This window comes from Cibotium barometz, chromosome 13 (genome assembly GCF_041138505.1).
Source record: "Cibotium barometz isolate CiBa-2024 chromosome 13, ASM4113850v1, whole genome shotgun sequence".
NCBI lineage: Eukaryota > Viridiplantae > Streptophyta > Polypodiopsida > Cyatheales > Cibotiaceae > Cibotium > Cibotium barometz.
In genome coordinates, this window is record NC_141058.1 from 54,280,180 (window position 1) to 54,301,139 (window position 20,960).

The window sequence follows — 20,960 nt, forward strand, 5'->3', positions numbered from 1 at the left end:
ACTTGAGATCCTGATCGCCCATTCAACTGGTGTGATTCTCTCGATGGGATTGATATTGATAGAGCCATGAGAATCCTAGACCAGGCAATGCCCAGACCCTACCCCCGACACCAATAGGATCACTGATCGCCTTGATATATGCCTTATCAAGCTTTATTTGGAATATATGTTCAATTAGTGATCTAGATCTCATCTCGCGAGAGGGACTATGGGAGATACAAAACGACCATAGGCCAAGGTAGCGTCAATAACACACGACCTCATAAGGGAGCAACCTATGTGGAGATGACCTTACCTTCTCAAGGCCAAGTGTTGGAAAGAGTACTGCTATGCTCTAAGGTATCTCTAGATCAGTCCTATTTATTTCTCAATCAAACGTAGATGGGCTTGGGACCTCTTTCAATTTCTCAGGGGTTCCTCCATCTCAACCACTCATACTCCTACATGAAGAATGGATGCTTCGCACAATGTAGAAAATCATCCAAGATTACGCTGTTATGCCAGACCTTGATATGGTCGTAAACCATCTGCTTTTTCAGGCTTATCTTAGTTGAGCTCCCTGATTGGCATGCATTTTATAAAGGACAACAGGGCATGGCCTTTGACATCAACAAGGGTCCCACACTTCACCAAGTACTTGGCTATTATAAGCGAGTACAGTGGATGACGCTTGCTCATTTTTCGAAGATATGACTGAGACAACCTTCTGGACATCTTACAAAGCCAATCATCGAACAACATGAAAGTCCCACTTCGACTTCTATTGAATCTTCAACGGCTTCTACCACCAGTGTCCTTGAAGCTTCACTACCGATTTCGAGAAGGAAACCGTGATTAGGAGAGGGGTATGTTAACCACAATGGCTAACATTATTCTAAAACGCACAACAACATCTTCAAGCCATATTTTTGTACCATACAATGCGCCTAATGTAAAGATTATGGAAAATCTCCGAGCTTACGACTTGTGTAATGCTAGAAGATAGTCAAATAGTGAGTTTATGACTTGTATAATGCTGGTAATGGAAATTGGCATAAACTAACTTATTGGGCCCCTAGACATCATTTGGGTGGCTAGGCATTGTACAAAAGAGTCTTATATATAAGACATTTTGATTAACGAGAAAACACATTCTCACAATTGATTTGAGTCTTCTTGCACTTGTGGTTTGTATGCTTTCTCTTCTTCTTGTTACATGCTTCTTGTTACATGCTTTCTCTTCTTCTTGTTACATGCTTCTTTCCATAGCTGTCTCTCTCTTTGCACCCCACCCATTTGCAAAGCAATGAAGGAGGCAAGGTTGAGGACCCATTTGCAAAGCAACAAAGGAGGCAAGGTTGAGGACCCATTTGCAAAGAGTGCAAGTGCCCAAAGAGGAGGTTACATTGTGAACAACCAAATTATCTCCATGCTCACCAAACAAAAGTTTTTTTTCCATAACAAAGCTTTAGCCATGGTAGGGTTTCTTGAAAATTAATTGTAGTTTTGTGTAAGCTCATGTTTGCTTCTGTTAAAACCTCTCTTTGCTTTCTTATTTGTTACCTATGTAGTGCTTGATTTCTAGGAGTGATTCATCCATTGGTATACTGTGCTTCCAAGAGAAAATCAATGAAATTCAGAAGAACGCAGGTTTCAAGATGGTTTGGTGGCAAATAAAGAGGTGGATCTCTTGATTAAAGACTCAGATTTGCGGAATTACATTCTCAACCTTATGACAGTGAAGAATATGCTAACATAATTAAAGTTAAGTTTCTTAGAAGAAGCTTTGATGTAATCCCAGGCTAGACCTTATGGTCTGTTTTTGTTCTCTTTTTTTCAGTTAATATAATTCCAGTTGTCATTAAAAAAATAATAATTTTAGGAGTGATCTGCGGACAATGTACTCTTTCATATTCATTTAGCTTTTTGTGTAAATTTTTGTATGGTTTCAATAAGAACCGAAGCCATACAATGAGCACAAGAAATCAGCAAACGCAGAAACAAGATGGCCATAACAGTGCTTGAAGATGGACATGGCCATAGAGTGCTCCAAAATAGAACCAGAGCTTGATTTTACCAAACCTAACTTTAACCGTAGTTCTCTCAAGCTAAAAACCCACTGCACCCTTCACATTTCAGCATTGCCTGCTGCAGATCAAATTTAATGATCTTTTTAGGCCACCAGGCTAAAGCAGGTTGATTCAAAAGCGAAGCCTCTTGCAGTACTCGAGAGACCCGGTTTATAGCACTGCAAGATTGCACTTATAATTTGTTCCTCTAATTAAGTGTTCTCCAACCTCGCGATCATAAAATAAGATGATATTTGAAATTTGAATGCTCGCTTTGGAATTCCAGAAGAAGACTGCAGGGTAGCAGACTGCAACCTACAAAACGTGCCCGAAATGGATGCTATTCCTAAAAGGAGGCCCCTTCTGCATGAGGATACTAAGGCAAGACTCAAAACACTCTGCAAGCAGGGGCATCTAAAAGAAGCACTCTACATGCTGGATTGTCTTCAAAAAGAAGGTGCCCAGGTAAAGCCCTCTTCTTACATCTGGCTTTTGCAGAGTTGCATTAGCATAATGGGTCTTGTAGAGGGCAGGCTTGTCCATGCGCACCTCATCGAATGTGGGTCCCATGTGACCATCTCTCTATGGACCACCCTTGTTGATATGTACTCAAAATTCGGACACATCCATGATGCCAGAGCAGTCTTTGACAACATGCCCCATCATAATGTGGTGTCCTGGACTGCCATGATTGCAGGCTATGCCCACCATGGAGATGATGCTGAAGAAGCCCTGGTACTGTTTCAACAAATGCAGTCTGGCGGACTCGTTTCACCTAACGATTTCACCTTCCTCAGCATCCTCAACGCTTGCGCCAACCTTGGAAGCCTTGAAGCTGGGAGGATGATCCATGTCTACATGATAAAAAATGGGGTCAACATCAATGTCTTCGTTGGGAATGCACTCGTCAACATGTATGCCAAATCCGATGATGTGGAAGATGCACTCCAAGTGTTTCAAACCATGCCTGACAGGGATGTAGTTACCTGGACAGCCCTTATTACTGGGTATGCTAAGCATGGGCTTGTTGAGGAGGCTTTTCAATTGTTTCATCAAATGGAATGTGAAGGCTTGGGGCCAGATGAGGTGACTTTTGTAAGCATACTTGGTGCATGCACGATATCAAATAATCTGGGTCTGGGAAGGCGACTCCATGCCAGCTTGATCAATTGTGGGCTCACTCCTAACACAGCCTTGGAAAACACTTTAATTGACATGTATTGCAAATGTGGTGGCATAGATGATGCATGCCAACTGTTCAATAAAATGCAGGTACGTAATATAGTCTCATGGAATGCAATGGTTGTAGGTTATGCCAAACATGGAATTGTAGAAGAGGCATTCAAACTCTATCTCAATATGGTGAACCGTGCAAACCATGTGACTTTTGTTAGCATTCTCAAATTATGTGCCACCATTGGGGATCTTGAACGCGGCAAAGGCATCCATATGGACATTATAAGGAGTGGACTAGCCCTTGATGTGTCTGTGGGTAATTCTCTCATTGATTTGTATGTTACTTGTGAAAGACTAGAAGATGCCCGACGAGTGTTGGATAGACTGCCGGGTAAAGATGTTGTTTCATGGACTGCAATGATTGCAGGTTATAGCAGAAGTGAGGACATAGATGAAGCCAACAAACTCCTATGCAAAATGGAGCAGGAGGGGGTGCAACCAAATGAAGTTACGTTTCTTAGTATCATTGCTGCATGTTCTGTTGTTGGACACCTGGAACAAAGTATGCAGATCCACTCTAAGATTGTCAAAACTGGTAATGAAATGGACGTTTTTGTTGCCAATGCTCTCATTGACATGTATGCCAAGAGTGGAGACATACATAATGCACATCTGGTCTTTGACAAATTGCTTTGTCGGGATACTGTCTCATGGAATGCTATCATATCAGGTTACGCTCTACATGGTAATGTGAGAGAAAGCCTGTTACTTGCTGAGAAAATGCAACGAATAGATGCCAAGCCTGACGACATCACTTTTCTTAGCATTTTGTCTGCATGTAGCCGTGCTGGCTTAGTAAACGAGGGCTTTTATATTTTCAACTCTATGGTTAGAGACCGACAAATTATACCAGCAGCAGATCATTTGGTATGTATGGTGGACTTGTTGGCTCGGATGGGGCATGTGGATGATGCTGAGGAATTAATCAAGCAATTGCCTCTCAATACTAGTGTGGTTGTATGGAGGGCTTTGCTTAATGCTTGCAAGTTACATGGCCACGCCCAACTAGCAACATGTGTTGTTGAGAATTTGCTAGAGTGTGAATGGCATGATGCTTCAGCCTTTGTGCTGCTGTTAAACATTTTTGCAGCAGCTGGGGGCTCAGAAGATGAGGCATAGGTAATAAGGATAAGAAATCAAGCACATAGCTTGCAACGAGAAGAGTTGAATAGAAGACAAATTCGGTGGAAGACAGCAGGATTGCATTGTCTCCACTTCAGCACGCCTGGTGTAACTGCGCTGGTTGTGTCTCATCACTCTCCAAGCTGCTTGAATGTTCAGCGTGGATGCCAAGTCCAGGCTGCATTCAACTGGATTTTTGGCACTTGGCAGGCCATATTTTCTTGGTAAGAGTTTGTGCAGAATGTTGTGTGTTTTTCATGAAAATTTGTTAGTTTTCTGGTTGCGCATGCATGCTTCTGCTTTAGATTATGATGTTTTCGGAATTTTACTAATAGAGCTTAAGGTTGTGGTCTTGGAATTCAGGAAGACCATAAAGGGAGCCATCTTCAGTGTTTGCCTACGAAAAATTGACTTGTAAGTTATTCCTTATTTTCCTTTTCTGCATCCTTTCATTTAGAAATATTTATTGCTGTTGCTTATTTGGGTAAGTTCTTAGTGACCATATTTAAAAGGGTCAGTCTCTGACTTTGCCAACCAACATGGTTTAAGCAACCTTAAGTTTGTGACCAATGCTGCTTAAGCACATACAAATTTACAATGCGGGTGCTTTTCTTGCTCTAGAAAAGGCTCTTCTATTACTAAACAGAGAATGATACTCACATCAAACTATCAAAACCTATGCAAGAAAAGGGATTTAGGGGGATATTGTTACCTCCATGGCTGGCTGCTTTTGGAGAAAAACCATGGAAAGAAAAGGAGGGGCGGGGGGGGGGGGGGGGGGGGGGGGGGGGGGCGTTGGTCTGTGTAGAAGTCATGTCCCTTATTGTCCCCACAGGTTTGACAGTGGGCTTGTCCTGTAACAGAAATTGAAAATGTGATGGTGGGCTGATTTGACAGGCACAGTGTCATGGTGGGTTGATCCCCCACGGAAATTGAAAGTTGAATCCAATCTTTATTAGCTACTTTTTGGTTGCTATGCTTTCCTTGCAAGTCTTATTTTGGAATGGAGTGCACTCTCATTTGTCATTAAATCCTCGACAGTGATATCTTAGAATGTGTGTTAATGGTTTATCATTAATATCTGAGTAGCAGCTTGTGAGCTGTTCTGAGAACTGATCAGTATTGATCATGTTTGGTAGATTCTCCATTAGAGATTGAAATGGTGAGAGAGAATCTGTTCACGGTGTAAAGAAACAGCACTTTTTCCAGTCCTAAAAAGGGACTTTCTGGATATTTTATATTTTATATTTTTGGGTTTTTTTGTCTTGGCTGCATACACCTTTATGGTGACCGACCGGCACCCCCCCTTCACTATATATAGCATTGCCTATACCTCATCATTCATGTACCACTTCATCGCCATATCAGGTACCATCTGGCCGCCTTCAGCAGGGACTCATATCTGCGTTTTCCTCTGCTGGTCCAGGCTGCCTTCTGCAGGGCTCACATCAGCCTTACATCAGGCTGTTTCTTGGCGCTTACATCAGGCCTTCTTCTGCTCCACATCTGCATTTTACTTCAGCATATGTCAGCGCCTACATCAGCGCATACATCAGCGTTTATACATCAGCTTACATCAGCGCTTTGCTTCAGCAATCATCTGCGTTTCGCTGCAGCATACATCAGCATTTTATATCAGCCCACATCTGCGCTTATATCAGGCTTACGTCAGGGTTTATAATCAGCGTTTATCTCAGCCTTCTTCAGCGCATACATCAGGGCTCACATCCGTGCTTACCTTTAGCATATCTTGTGCGTTTTGGCACAGCCCTTGGGACAGCAGCCCTCTCTGCTACATCGGGACGGCAGCCCTCTCTACTACACATCGGGACGGCAGCCCTCTCTACTTTAGGTACGCAGCACCCGTGTCACCAGCACCACTCGGGACGGCAGCCCTCTCTGCTTCAGGTACGCAACACCTGTGTCATCAGAGACTGCACCACCATCATCGTCATCGACATTACCTTTTTCCACTGCCACTATCACCTCGGAGTGCTTTGCCCTTGGGACAGCAGCCCTCTCTGCTACATCGGGACAGCAGCCCTCTCTACTACACATCGGGACGGCAGCCCTCTCTGCTACAGGTACGTAGCACCCGTGTCACCAGAGCTTGCACCGCTCGGGACGGCAGCCCTCTCTGCTTCAAGTACGCAACACCCGTGTCATCAGAGACTGCACCACCATCATCGTCATCGACATTACCTTTTTCCACTGCCACTATCACCTCGGAGTGCTTTGCCTCACATCGATGTGAGCCTTCGTCATTGACTGTGCTTCAGCTCCGACGTCTTCTCTGCTTCAGCACTGGTCTTCTTTCTGCTTAGAGTAACCTCACATATGAGGCTCTTGTACATATCTGCACTCACCCTTTTATATATATTCACTCACATATTTCATGCTGTGTGTTTTACTCTGATCTCTCGTATATCTGGTCCTTCCGTCCTTTTGCCCTCACACACGGGAAGATGAAGATCTGAGAAAAGTGTTTGCAACAATGAATGGGCAAGCCCAATCAGTCACAATGCTTATTTGCATTGAAAAAAATGTTATATATTCTGGCAATGTGTGAAATGACCAATTTTTAACCCTGTAGATTAATGAAGGCTAAAATACTAATGAAGATGGAGTAAATGCTGGAAGCAAAGGAAATCACAACATTGAATATTAAGCAGGGCAGCCAATTCCATAAACAGACCATGGGTGCTGTTGGACAGATCAAAGAAGGGAGAGAGCACCTAGGACTATCAGTTGTCTTAGTCTGTAATCCTTCCAGCCGTGGGCAGCTGGAGGGATGTGCCATGATTTAATTTTTACAGCAATGGGCAGCTGTAGGGACTTGCCACATCAGCCATAACCGGCACACATTTGTGCAAACAGGGGCAAGGCTGGCTAAAAAGCCGCCTTGTTCCAGATTCTGCCAAGCATGGAGGAGGATGAAGTTTGGCACAGCTTTCGTCACGAGACATGCTCAGGTAACTAATTAGAAACAGTGTGCATCAGTGGGAGAGGCAAGCCAAATAAAGATATTGCAATCAAATGGAAAAGTTTTGAAGGATGGTCTTTTGAGTTGATTCAGTATAGACCCAGAAAGCAGCACAAAAGCAAAATTAAAAACCCAAGCAAAGATAAATGCAAAAGAGGAAAAGCAATGCCAAGGTTATCATAACAATAGCCTAAAGCTCATTATTAATGAATTGTCACTTTGCATGGGTTGATGCCACTGGTTGCTTATGGGCTTAGCAGTTTTGGGCGAGTTCTCACCATTTTGACCATTTTTGAAGAGTTTGATTGTAGGTGACCAGTCTGCTCAGGTTTGACCAGCATTGAGACCAGGGTTTGACTTGCGTCAAACAGCGTTGACCAGATGACCTTGGATTCTTTCCAAGAGCCAGTTCCATATTTTTAAAAAAAATTGGTTGACGTGACTTGTGACTTGGTATTAGCGCGAGCGGTGAGATTATCGGCCTGGTATGGTTGATGCAAGCTGAGACATTAAAGATTACAAGGGGGGAGGCCAACCAGTCCGGTCTTCAGTGTGGTGCACAATTTTATCACATTCACACATGCACATATGCATAACATGCTTGAGTGCACCTTCGTGTGTTTTGATACTTTTTCTCTCTTTCTTTTGATTGTCTAAATAAATAATTTTAATGTGATGGGATTTTATAGTGCAGTTGGCACAATGATTCGTCACCCATGCTATTAGCAGCAGACTGCTCTTGGCATCCTTGTGGCCCGATTGCCATGGGAACCAGGTGTTGGCTTGGCTTCTCAGCTAGACCTGAATACTGTAGTGGCTCCTTCTTTGCCTATTCAGCATGACTGGAGTGCTAGATCTACCTTTGGCAGTGTGGCCACTCTCAGTAGGCAATGATCAAGGTTTGGAAATGACTGTCAAGTAGCTTCTGCCCCTTCAGCACCCCTTCACTCATGCTAGTAACAGCAGACTGCTCTCGGTGTCTTTGGCTTTGGGAGAACATTATTGTGGCTAAATTGCAAGCACTTAACCGATGCACTGTCTTGTTCGTGATAAAGTTGCACAATGCAGAAGCAAAACATACAAGAGGGGGAGAGCAAAGGAGAGAGAGAGACATCAGACAATGAACATTATGTTATGTAGCAAGAGGCTTTTACAATGGCAATATCAACCAACAAATGGTGTAGAACATGTGCTTGTGAATAGCTTAGATGATTAACAAGTGAATATTGGAGAGCCCCTTTTATAGTGATGATGAGAAGTTGGCCGATTGCCCCTAGGAGCTGGCCGACAGCCCACGACCTACTAAATAGGAGAATAAATGGATAAAGCCCATAAATAGGTATTCCCCAAATCAAGGTAGGATCAAAACGTACGTACGGATCCAATCCGTACCGTACATCCGTACAGTACGGGGATCCGTACGTACGGATCGATCCGTACGTTTTGTGTGTGTGTGTGTGGTTTTGGGTTTCGCCTGCAATAGTGTCTGGACTCCGTATCTTTTTTTTTGGGTTTCGTCGATACCGTCTGGACTCCGTACAGCGTGTGGTGGTTTCGGGTTTCGCCTGCGATAGCGTCTGGACTCCGCCGTACAGCGTACACCTTCCGGTAAGGGCCTCTACAGTCTCTCTCTTCGCTACTGTTGCCACCACCTTCCCTTCAATTCGCCTCCCTCCCGGGCCTCGCATGTTCGCCTTCCCTTCTGTGTTCGCCTGCTGTTGGCCCCCCCTTTCCCCACCCACCCTTGCTCAGGCCCCCAAGGCAGCAACATAACTCTCTCTCTCTCTCTCTCTCTCTCAGATCCTTAGCCCACCATCTGTGGACCGTGCACTGAGCTCTCAGCGCCTCTCTTCTTCAAGTCTCTCTCTCTCTCTCTCTCTCTCCCTCTCCCTCTCCCTCTCACTCTCACTCTCACTCTCACTCTCACCTGAGCTGCCCACTAAATATTATGCATTGCATGATTGCTGAATCCTGATTGAAATTGTATGGCATTGTGCATTGAATTTGTCAGAGCAATCATGCCGAAGCGAGAGAACCCATACTGGAAGGAGCACACAAACGTCATTCGCATTGTGACTACTCCAGGGCAGGCAAGTAGTGGCACTCGACAATGGCAGTGCAAGTACTGCAATTTCACCCTCACGAGTACAATTACTCGTGTCATCAAGCACCTCACAGGCATTGGCACCACCAACAATTGTGCAGGGTGCAAGAGAGTGCCACAAGCATTGAGAGATCAGTTGATTGCTGAAAATTTCCCTGCAATGGGGGCAGCTGGAAGAGGAAGAGGCACATGAGAGACACAGGATGCGCTTCATGATGCTCCTCTTGGGGACTTGGCCAGTCCATCCACGCAGGTTGATGAATCTCAGCCTGCCTCTTCTGAGCAGGCATCGTCTGCCAGAAAGAGGCCTTCTGTCATGCAAGATGAGAATGAGGGTGATACATATACGGAAAGGCAAACCACCTTGCCTTCTCGTGTGCATGCACAGTCTTGGGTCAAAGAAAGGCAAAAGGTGGCTGAGATGGAGATTGCTCGCACTCTCATAGAGTGCAATATCTCCTTCAATGTTTTGAGGACTGACCAATGGAAGAGGATGGTCAGAGCTATAGCCCAGGTTGGACACACGGAGTCATGGTCAGGGCTTGAGTACAAAAAGATGCGCACCACGATGCTTGATGAGCAAAAGGCCTTGATAGACAAGGCATTGGTGCCAGTGAAAGCAGGTTGGCAACAATTTGGTTGCCTATCATTTCAGATGGCTGGAGTGACACACGGCGACGACACATCATCAATATTCTTGTCTCTTCATGTCTTGGTACGTATTTCTTACGTGCTGTGGATGCTGGGAAGGCAGGCGAACACATCACTGCTGAGAGTATCTATGAGCATATTCGCCAGGCAATTGTTGAGGTTGGTCCAGAGAATGTGATGCAGGTTGTAACAGACAATGCTGCTAATTGCAAGGCAATGGGAGACATGGTGGAGGCGGAGTTTCCTCGCATTGTGTGGACTCCCTGTGCAGCCCATTGCCTTGATTGCTTATGGAGGACATAGGCAAGCTGAGTTGGGTGCAACCCACAGTTTCTGATGCCACGAAGATCACTACATTCTTCAGAAAGAAGCAGCAGGCATTGGCTATCTTTAGGAGCCACAGCAACCTAGATATGGTGCGGCCATCCAAGACAAGATTTGCCTATATGTATTTGGTGCTACACAGGCTTTTCAAATTGAGAGATCCACTATTACAGACAGTTGTGGATCCAAAGTGGAGAGATATGTATCATTCACAGACAGAGCCCACCAAATACATACAGAGACGGATACTGGATGAGACCCTCTGGACGGATGTGCAAACTCTCTTAGTGGCTTTGCAGCCAGTATTTGTACTTCTGCGAGTCACAGACATGGAGGGCTCCACTTTGGGCTTAGTGTACCACCTCTTCATGCAGATAAAGAGTCATATTGCAGCCTGTACGTCCCTGACACAGAATTGGTAAGTAAAATCTTGATTCTTGATGGCCGATTACAAAATCTTGATTCTTGAGTCTTGACTTACTAATGGCTCTACTTCTCTGTTTATTTTACTCTTACAGTCGAGATGATATATTGGCTATTGTGGATTATCGATGGGGGTATATGAGTTGCCCCATTCATGGGATGGCTGCATTCCTCCATCCTTTCTACAAGACGCCACTTCTCTTTCATGATAGGGAGCTGCTCACCTTACGAGATAGGTACATTAATAGTATGTTTGATGTGGAGCAGTAATTGGAGATTGATGCGGAGCTCTGCAGCTGGGTCAACAACTTGGGACCCTCATTTGCTAGAGTTGTTGCTCTTAGACCAGAGGCCACCAAGCTTCCTCTTACTTGGTGGCAAAACTATGGAAGACAGGGTCTTTCACAGCTTACAGATATAGCTCTGCGAGTGCTATCTCAGGTATGTATATCATGTATGTACTATGGACTATGAACTAGTCTTGTGAAGCTTATTGGGAATTGCCGAGCTCACATGAATGAAGCACTTTTTTTGAATTGGAGTGTAGGATTGTTTAGCAGGTGCTTGTGAGCGCAACTGGAGCGCTTACTCGCTCATACATACAAAGATACGCAATCGTTTGAGCACCTCTCAACTAGAGAGACTGGTCTATTGTAGGGCCAACATGAAGCTCGTACGAGCTTATCATGCTTTGGGCACCCCAAAACAGGTGAGTTTATCCTATTCATTCTCTTATGGGGATTGGCCTCCCATTTACATAGCTTTTATACTATAGTATACAAAAAGTTGAGTCGTTGACACTCCGCGTTCTCTTTGGTTTTACGTTGAATAGGTGGATCCAACACGTGTCAAGCTGGTCCCAGATCCTACCACCATTGATGAGGCAGAGCAACGGTTGAGAGATGAGCAGGACGAGATTCTTTGCCTCCTGCATAGAGAGCTGGAGAGTGTAGACAGGCGGGTGACGAGATCGAGAGCCCGGGCTTATAAAATTCAGCTACATGAGGGACCTGCAGATGCAGAGAGTTCTGGCCGGAGAGGCGCCCGAAGAGGGAAGCTGCCTATTCAGACTCCTCGAGCACGTGCGAATGAGGCCGTTCGCCTCATTCACACTACCCAGCAGGATGATGCAGAGACAGGGACAGGGACATCTGAGGCAGCCCACCCACCTGTGCCCATGATGACAGGGCCTGAGTTTGATGACGAGGGCAATGTCATCACGGAGGGTTATATGCTTGATTCTCCAGGGTCATCATCCTCATCGGATGATGAGTTTTGATTTGGATTACCTTAGTTTTGATTTGGTGTTGTATGGACATGGCACATTTTGTCATTATTCATAGACTCATTTTCAAATTTCATCATTTTTTGATGTGAATTGTGAGTTGTCACGACTCACTTGTGACAATGTGACTTGTCTTAAGTAATAAGTATTAAGTATTAAGTACGATTTAACTTATTAAGTATGATTGACGGCTGTGTGATTCTAATTTCTCACTTTTGAATTAGTAGGTTTTTGACCTTGTTGTGTCTATTTCGAAAGTTTTATATGTCAATGTGGACATGGACTGAAATTTAATGTAGGTGGCTGAAATTTCTGAGATTTTATGTATTTTTATGTATTTTTACCAATGGTACGTATTTTTACGTACCTTAAAATTTTTTTTCCGTACCAAACAACGTATAGTACGTACGGATCCGTACAGTACATAACGTTTGGAACCACCTTGCCCCAAATACACTGAGATGCACAATGTCTAACACCCCCTCTGCAACTCATAGCGTGCAAGAGTTTGAAGAAGATAAGTTGATGAAGATGCTATCAGAATACGCAGCGGAGATGATGACCAGATCTGGGAACACAAGAGCAAAAAACGCAGGCAAAAAAACAGCACAAGAGAGAGAGAGATGTAGGCGTGTAACTCTGCTCTATATACACAAGAAGATCCCGAATATGATACAAATAAGGTATGGGGGCTGGGGGCCTATATATACATCCCTGGGAGGGGGGTCGGCCAGCAGATAAAGTGCCCACGACTGCTGAATAGGTCCCACGATTGCATAAATGCAGTCGGCCAGCAGATGAATGCCCACGACTGAGGAAATCCAGTCGGCCAGCAGCCCAGTAGCCCACGATTGATAAACATACAGTCGGCCAGCATTGGAGTGCTCCTGGCATCCTCTGGCAACCCTCCCAAGCCTCAGAAAAATGGGAAAAAATAGGGGAAAAATACGGGGAGTGAGGAAAAATGATAAAACACCTCATAAGGGCGGGCACACCCACAACAAAGGCCCTGGTGTATACATCTATACAGGAGATGACTTCTAACACCCCCTCTCAGCTCCTGGCTGTGAAACCAACCACAGGGAGCTGGGGTGCCGCCCGAGCAAGTCCTGAGAGAGCGACTTCGTGAAGAGGTCCACCGTACTGTCCTCCGTCGAACAGAACTCTAGCAAGATGTCATCAGCAACGATCTGTTCACGAACAAAGTGCCTCTGGATGACCATGGGTTCCTCCAGTGGAAGCCCAAGCCTGCTATGCAACCTCCTGCTGCTCCGTAAAACTGCTCCTGGGTCATAAGTAGATCTCCTCGTGTCCGGATCTCCTCCCCAAACCGAGTCACTCCAACCGTGGAGTCGGACTCCATCCAACAATCCCCCTCCTGTGTACAAGAGTCCATGATCCTTCGCATGCCGCAGAAACCACAGGAAACGCAATCCTGCCTCCCAAAGAGTCATCCGCAACCATGAGCTCAACCGCCTCATCAGGAAGCTCCCGTCCAATCTGATGTCCATCAACCAGATCAATGAACCATACAGCTCCTGAGTCACAGAGACATCACACTGCTCACAAGGATCAACACCTGTTACGGTGCACAAACAAGTCCTGGAAACCTGATGAAACCTGTCAACCACCCCCTCTGAATCCGGAACCACAAAGCCTGGAGAAACCACCTCCTTCTGCAAGTAAGCACCTGTCACCTGCCTGGCTTTCCGAAAGGTCCCCGTGGAAAGAACATCCTCAACTACTGGAAGTTCTATGTCCCGAACACGACGAGACATCAGAGCATAAGTGACCTGTTCAGCTTCCTCTGACTCACAAACACAAGAACTACCAACATCAGTACTGGAAAGTTCCTGCCAACTGCTGCCATCTACTGGCAAGCTATCCACCATCTGGTCTCGGAAAGCCCGCACCTGCAGCGTATCCACACTTGAGTGGCCATTACCAGACTGCCACTCATCACAACCCTGAGGACCTGGGAGAGAGAGTGCTGAAAGCTTGTAAACTCCATTCTCCACTCCACCTTCCCAAACCACTTGGCTTGTTGCTTTGTCTCGGAGAGCAACAAAATGCTCATCAAACTCGACCCGTACGCCAGTCTTGCAAACCTGATGCACTGACAACAGATGAAAACCAAGTGCCGGAACATACAACACCTGGGAGGAATGCTTCCCCCCTCTGCCATCGGGAACTATCTCCATCCTGCCCTCACTGTGAACTGGGATAGTGGACGTATCACCAGAAAGAATATGACCAGAAAGCTTGCAGAGATCCTGTAAACCGGAACGGGAAGGAGTCATGTGCCTGGAAGCACCACTATCGAGAATCCACTCCCGAGTATCCGTTGCGGAGAGTCCTCCAATCTCCTCCCTGCCTGAAGAAAATGAAACATCGGTGTCCACCACCTCCAGGTGCACAAAAGCCGGAGTCTTTATGATTGCTGCTGAGGAATCTTCACCCTTCTCGGTCTTCCGCTTGGGACACTGCCTCCAGTAGTGGCCTTTCTCGCTACAATCATTACAGGTCCTCTATGCCTTCAGTTTCTTGCGGTCAGCGTCGGACTTCTTCTCAGAAGACTTCTCCGATGAAGCCTTCCCTTTGCCCGAGTTACGGCCTTTCGACCGTTGGCCAGTAAAGGCCTCCGAACCTCCACCCTGAGGAGGGTTCGTGAATCGTTCCTCCTGGTCCAGGACCATGGGCACAAGCTCCTCCCACGTGATGGTGTTGAGCCTGCCACTGGTAATCAACGACGAGTAAAATGCTGAGTACGAAGAGGGCAAGTGCGACAGCAACGTTATGGCCATGTCCTCTGAAGATATCTCCTTCCCAGCCTGAAGAACTTCCTGCTGAAGAGCCTGCAGCTTGTTAATATGCTCCCGCATCGTCGACGACTTTGCAGGGCTCATAACCCGCATCTGTACTTCCAAGGAAATCCTCTTCATGGGCGATACCCTGTTGTAAAGTGAGGCCAAATGCTGCCATATACCTCTGGCCAGCGTCATGTGCTTTACATGATTGATTACTTGTGGTGTGCAGTTGAGGAAAATAAACGAACGGACCCTGGCGTTGACACGATCCCACATCTGTGTCTGGGCCTCCCGGTCCTTTCGGGTTGACGGTAACTCCCCTTCCTCTACTTCCGGCCGTGGAACACCAACAACGACGAAATCGGCGAGGTCGTAAGACTCCAGAACAGATTCCATCATCACCTTCCATATGCCGTAGTTGCTCCCGTCCAACTGACGGTCCACCGGGAACGTGGGGAGTGTCGGGATCTTCACATGTCTCTCGGCCATCTCAAACAGATCTGCCATAACGGGGATGTACTCTGAAAAGGGTGGGTGGGTGGGAACAAAGAAGAACTAAAACCTGCAAGTGGCTGTCCAGCAAATCAGCCCGCCTTCCTCTTGCACCTTCTCTTCCCGATCAGCCCAAAACAGTCCACCAATCAGCCACAAAACAGTCCCCCTCTCGCTCACTCAAATCCCAAGACCTATCTAGAGCCTAGGGCTCTGATACCATGTCAGAATACGCAGCGGAGATGATGACCAGATCTGGCAAAAAACGCAGGCAGAAAAACAGCACCAGAGAGAGAGAGATGTAGGCGTGTAACTCTGCTCTATATACACAAGAAGATCCCGAATATGATACAAATAAGGTATGGGGGCTAGGGGCCTATATATACATCCCTGGGAGGGCAGTCGGCCAGCAGATAAAGTGCCCACGACTGCTGAATAGGTCCCACGACTGCATAAATGCAGTCAGCCAGCAGATGAATGCCCACGACTGAGGAAATCCAGTCGGCCAGCAGCCCAGTAGCCCACGACTGATGAACATACAGTCGGCCAGCACTGGAGTGCTCCTGGCATCCTCTGGCAACCCTCCCAAGCCTCAGAAAAATGGGAAAAAATAGGGGAAAAACACGGGGAGTGAGGAAAAATGATAAAACACCTCATAAGGGCGGGCACACCCACAACAAAGGCCCTGGTGTATAAATCTAGACAGGAGATGACTTCTAACAGATGCAACCATGGACACTCTAGTACTGCGCAATACCGGATACACCTCAGAAAGAGCACCTGCCAACCCGTTTCCTCGAAACAAAATGCCACCATGAATAGCAAGGAATTTTGCTTGCCTCCGACTCCAAGAATAAAATGATGAGCTGCTGGACACGCCGTGCCCATTATCCCCCAACAGTGGACTGTGAACACATCACGCCCCAAAAAAACTCGAACAATGAACTTGGAACATCCAGTCCATTATCCGTGCTACACCAAGCAATAGACTTGGAACACATCCAGTCCATAGCTCCAAAATGAACTTGTCTCGCCAGATATTTTTAATGCTTGGAACTCCGACTCACAGATCCCATGCACCAGAAATGGAGCTACTAATAGCCCCCTCTACCGCCCACAAGCCTCCTCTGGCTGGAAGCACATGGGGCAGAACTATCTTTATAACTATAGAAGCTGACCATCCAGGTCCTCCCTGGCTTTTGCAGCCTTGAGGACACAAAGTATTAGAGTCATCATCCTGTATATGAGCATTTCCCATCTTTGAAAACTTGGTCCTGACCTTGGTTGTACCTTTGGTCCTGCAATCCTTCGCCAAATGAACTTGCTTTCCAGAAGGCAGTAACACCGTCCTATATGTTGCACTATAGCGAGTGCCTGATCCTGTCCACTAGGAGGGAACCTCACCTGCTCTTGAGAAACAAGGATAGATGCCTCCTCCAAGAGGGAACCCATATCCACAGAAATAGCACACCTCTGCAAGCAAGCCTTTGTGCCAGTGATGATCTGAACACTTCACAACCAATCTCCAACACTTCTCCAATGGAACGAGGTGCGAGGAACAAACAGCGCCCTCTCAAAACTGAGAGAGAAAGGGGCTGGACAGTAGCAAACAGTCCACCAAAACTTGCTGGAAAACACCCACAAAGGAGGTAGATCCATCGAAGAAGAGGCAGGCTGAAGATGCCACAAGTCTGTGGCGCTCCACACGCAAAGAAGAGGACCACCAACTGCTGTCCAGGGCTCTGCTCCAAATGCCAACACCGCGGAAGCACAGGACCAACAGCCCCCTCTTAAGCGAAGGAAAGGCTGAAACACAATGAGCAAGAGAACCTCCACTGCTGCCCAGGGCTGAACACAGCCCATGCACCACCAGCAACAGCACCAACTGATGGAGAAGATAGCGGTAGGAGAAGAAAACACAGCCCCAACAGGGAAACGATGCCACCAAATCTGAAGCACAAGAAAATGCAGCCCCAAGCAGGGAACACCGCCACCAAAGCTGAAGCACAGCACCCCTGGAAGAAAAACGCAGCCACCAATGTGAAAATGCAGTCTTCAGGATGAAAACTCAGCAGCCAGATGGAAAACACAGTCGCAAGATGCACAAAACGCAGCACCTTCGTGGTCCAGAAATGCAGATCTTTATACAGATGAGGAGAACTCACTGCCACCTTGAAGTGCCGGTCACCTAAGCGACTGATACCATGATAAAGTTGCACAATGCAGAAGCAAAACATACGAGAGGGGGAGAGCAAAGGAGAGAGAGACATCAGACAATAAACATTATGTTATGTAGCAAGAGGCTTTTACAATGGCAATATCACCCAGCAAATGGTGTAGAACATGTGCCTGTGAATAGCTTAGATTATTAACAAGTGAATATGGGAGAGCCCCTTTTAGAGTGATGATGGGAAGTTGGCTGACTGCCCCTAGGAGCTGGCTGACAGCCCACGACCTACTAAATAGGAGAATAAATGGATAAAGCCCATAAATAGGTATTCCCCAAACACACCGAGATGCACAATTTCTAACAGTTTGCACACACTAGAGCCGTTTTATTTAAACCTGAGCTTACATACTTAGAGTGCTATTTTACACAACTATCTAGCATTGGTTTACATCTTGCATCACTATTAATATATAATAGTGGTCATGGTGCAGGAGAGTTCGAGGTTCACGACCCAGCAAGATTGGAAGCCGAAGGGCAAGGATTGTGATCACCCAGGCCTCGTAAAGATTGCAATGGGTAAGCCCAATTCTACTGGGGGAGTGTTGTTGGAGGATTCTTCATAGCCATTGGGAGAGTTGGGGGCTGGGGCGGAAGAATCTTCCCTTTCTTGAGCACCAAAAGAGCTGTTTCTTGCACAGATGATGGTACCACACGAGGACATGTGAGTGGATATATTTTCACCACACGAGGTCGTGCCAAAACATGAGGTTTCATTGGAGACAACTTTGGAGGATAGATTGTTTTCTTTGGTGTATCGTAAGGTGTATTATCTGGAGCATGCTCCAGATAATACACCTTGCATAGGGAGGACCTAGCATTGGCACCCAACAGGTAAGGAAATGTTGGTATGAGCATACTAGTGCCCAGATGTATTGGTGGTTACAGTGTTGATACAACAGTTGTGGTACTTTTGGAAGCCAAGGATGGTGGTTCATCTGTAGAGTTTCATAGGTTGGTGGAGTTGAGATCAAGAGTGTTTTCTATAAGAGGCAGTTTTGCCAGATCTGGGACAAGAGGATATTTTATAGTTTGAGTAGTAGTCTGAGGTGGAGGTTTCTTTAGACTCCAAAGATGAGTGTGAAGGAGATGCATGTGTGCGCATCTCAACTTTTTTAATTTCTTAGGTTGAGCACACACCCAGGGTGCTGCAATGTAACTTAATTTCTCAAGTTGAGCACACACCCAGGGTGTTGCAATGTATCATGCCACATGCTCCAAAACATAGGAAGTTTCCGGCTAGGTCTCTGAGGGAGAGTATTCACAATTGCCGTTTGCACTAGGTGGAGAGAGAGAGAGAGAGAGATTACATGTAAGATGGACTTATTTGAGAGTGAGTACACCTCGCTATACATCTCCATCCATTAAAATCCAATCTAAATTAAAATTTAATTAGTTAAAATTATATGCATGTATATATAAATTTATTTAAATTTATGAATATACGTATATATATATATATATATATATATATATACACACACACACACACACACACACACACACACACACACACACACACACACACATATATCTATATATAGATATATATATATATATATATATATATCTAAATATAATAAAATAGAATATTATATATAATGTATATTTACATGTGTATGTATGTGTGTGAGATAGAGAGTGTGTGTATGTGTGTATGTGTAAGAGTTTGTAATGTGTAGGAGAGTGTGTGTGTGTGTGTGAGAGAGAGAGAGAGAGAGAGAATTTATATGTATGTGGAGGGAGAGAGTATGCATTTGCATTAACGTATGTGCGGGTCTATACATGTGTGTGTGTGTAAGAGAGAGAGAGAGAGAGAGAGAGAGAGAGAGAGAGAGAGTACATTTGCATTAATGCATGTGGGTGGGTGGATGGGTGGGTGTGTGTGTGTGTGAGAGAGAGAGAGAGAGTGTGTGTTTACATTAATGCATGTATGGGTGTGTACATGTGTATGTGTGTGTGTGTCCTCTTCTCGAGTTTCTATTTTGATTATCTCAGATTGAGCTATCCTAGAGAATGTATACCATAAAGTGTATTGCTAACTACGTTAATTGCATTTTTACGTGTTTCGGACGTGTTTTGAGGCTCATTCACATGCTGTAAAGTTTTCGTAGTAGGCATCTCGGGGGAGTGTCAGTTCAAACTGTTTTTGTTTGATTTTGGGTTTTCTGCACAATAGCAACAACATTTGGTGTGCAGACACGGCCACTCTGATGAGCTTGTATACGTGTTATTTGTGCAGACATGTTATTTGTGCAATGAAAATCTGGGTTAAGACCTTCAGGTTAAGTTAGGCACTCTGATGAGTGCTGATGCTGAGAGAAAGATATTGGAAAAGTATTCCATTAGAGGTGGATTACTGTTCAAGAATGACAAGGTTTGTGTGCCCAGTGATCTGGATGTCCAAGATTTAATATTGCATGAGTGCCACGATGCACCTAGTGTGGGGCACCCAAGCATACATAGTACCTTGGCCTTGGTTGGCCGGCATTTCTATTGGCCGTGCATGAAATCTTTTCTTGAGGATTGTGTAGAAGTGTACGTAGTGCTAGCTTAATAAAGTTGAAAGGCTTAGAGCTGGAGCTTATTGCATCCTTTGCAAATTCTTGAGAACAAGTGACAAGGTGTCTCGATGGATTTTGTAGTTGGATTACCCCGGACTAGTAAGGGCCATGATTCATCCGGGTCATCTGGACTGATTGATGAAGATGGTTAGATTTATCCCTACCAAGTCGTCGGTAAAGAGTCACGAGTTGGCTCAGCTCTTTGTGGAGCAATCGAATAAGCTCTATGGGTGGCATGAGGAGATTGTCAGTGGCTGGGATCCTTAAATCACTTCACAATTCTAGCAATTAGTGTTTTCCAAATTGGGAATACGCTTGGGCATGTCAGATCATCCCGAGTTAGATGGTCAGACGGAGAGGATGAACCAGACTATGAGGATATGTTGAGGGCGTATGTCTCCACAAGAGACTGTCTGAGTGGGAAAGGTATTTTCCACAGATTGAGTTTGCTTATAACAGCAATAAGCATGTGGCTACTCGTTTAGCCCATTTATGTGTATGTATGGTTATTTGTTGAAGTCACTTGTTGCTGTAGGACTACAAGGGGGTCAAGTTGCAATCAGGAGTGGATTTCTTGCAAGATAGGTAGGATATGTTGAAAGTTGCAAGGGAGAGCGTAAAGAGTTCTCAGGATCATGCTGTGTATTACACTAACCACCTAGTGATAGATCGAAGAGTTTTACAAGAGGGCATG

The 20,960-nt window shown here is 45.6% G+C and overlaps 2 protein-coding genes and 1 pseudogene across 5 annotated transcripts; all 3 read left to right on the top strand.

The window, feature by feature from the left end:
• The first annotated feature begins 1,576 nt into the window (after nucleotides 1-1,576).
• On the top strand, nucleotides 1,577-19,101 carry LOC147632853 (pentatricopeptide repeat-containing protein At2g33680-like). Of its 4 annotated transcripts, XM_086807723.1 has the most exons (4): nucleotides 1,577-2,513; nucleotides 2,746-4,630; nucleotides 4,770-4,820; nucleotides 18,137-19,101. In XM_086807723.1, the coding sequence occupies exon 2, from the start codon at nucleotides 2,799-2,801 to the stop codon at nucleotides 4,401-4,403; it is 1,605 nt and encodes a 534-aa protein (XP_086663849.1). In that variant the 5' UTR covers nucleotides 1,577-2,513; nucleotides 2,746-2,798; the 3' UTR covers nucleotides 4,404-4,630; nucleotides 4,770-4,820; nucleotides 18,137-19,101. The 4 variants fall into 4 exon arrangements, with proteins under 4 accessions (XP_086663849.1, XP_086663847.1, XP_086663846.1 ...); XM_086807721.1 differs by having other exon boundaries at nucleotides 1,577-4,630; XM_086807720.1 differs by lacking the exon at nucleotides 18,137-19,101 and adding an exon at nucleotides 5,833-5,969 and having other exon boundaries at nucleotides 1,577-4,630.
• Nucleotides 9,280-10,871, top strand: LOC147632854 (uncharacterized; annotated as a pseudogene).
• On the top strand, nucleotides 11,167-12,336 carry LOC147632855 (uncharacterized). The gene is made up of 3 exons (XM_086806951.1): nucleotides 11,167-11,332; nucleotides 11,439-11,600; nucleotides 11,724-12,336. The coding sequence occupies exons 2-3, from the start codon at nucleotides 11,556-11,558 to the stop codon at nucleotides 12,168-12,170; spliced, it is 492 nt and encodes a 163-aa protein (XP_086663077.1). The 5' UTR covers nucleotides 11,167-11,332; nucleotides 11,439-11,555; the 3' UTR covers nucleotides 12,171-12,336.
• Nucleotides 19,102-20,960: the final 1,859 nt, after the last annotated feature.

Excerpts from the sequence above, each read along its gene's own strand:
- LOC147632853 (XM_086807721.1), top strand. The coding sequence starts at position 2,382 with ATGGATGCTATTCCTAAAAGGAGGCCCCTTCTGCATGAGGATACTAAG.
- LOC147632855 (XM_086806951.1), top strand. The coding sequence starts at position 11,556 with ATGAAGCTCGTACGAGCTTATCATGCTTTGGGCACCCCAAAACAG. Across the intron at positions 11,601-11,723 it reads CTTTGGGCACCCCAAAACAG|GTGGATCCAACACGTGTCAA; the intron begins GTGAGTTTATCC and ends TACGTTGAATAG.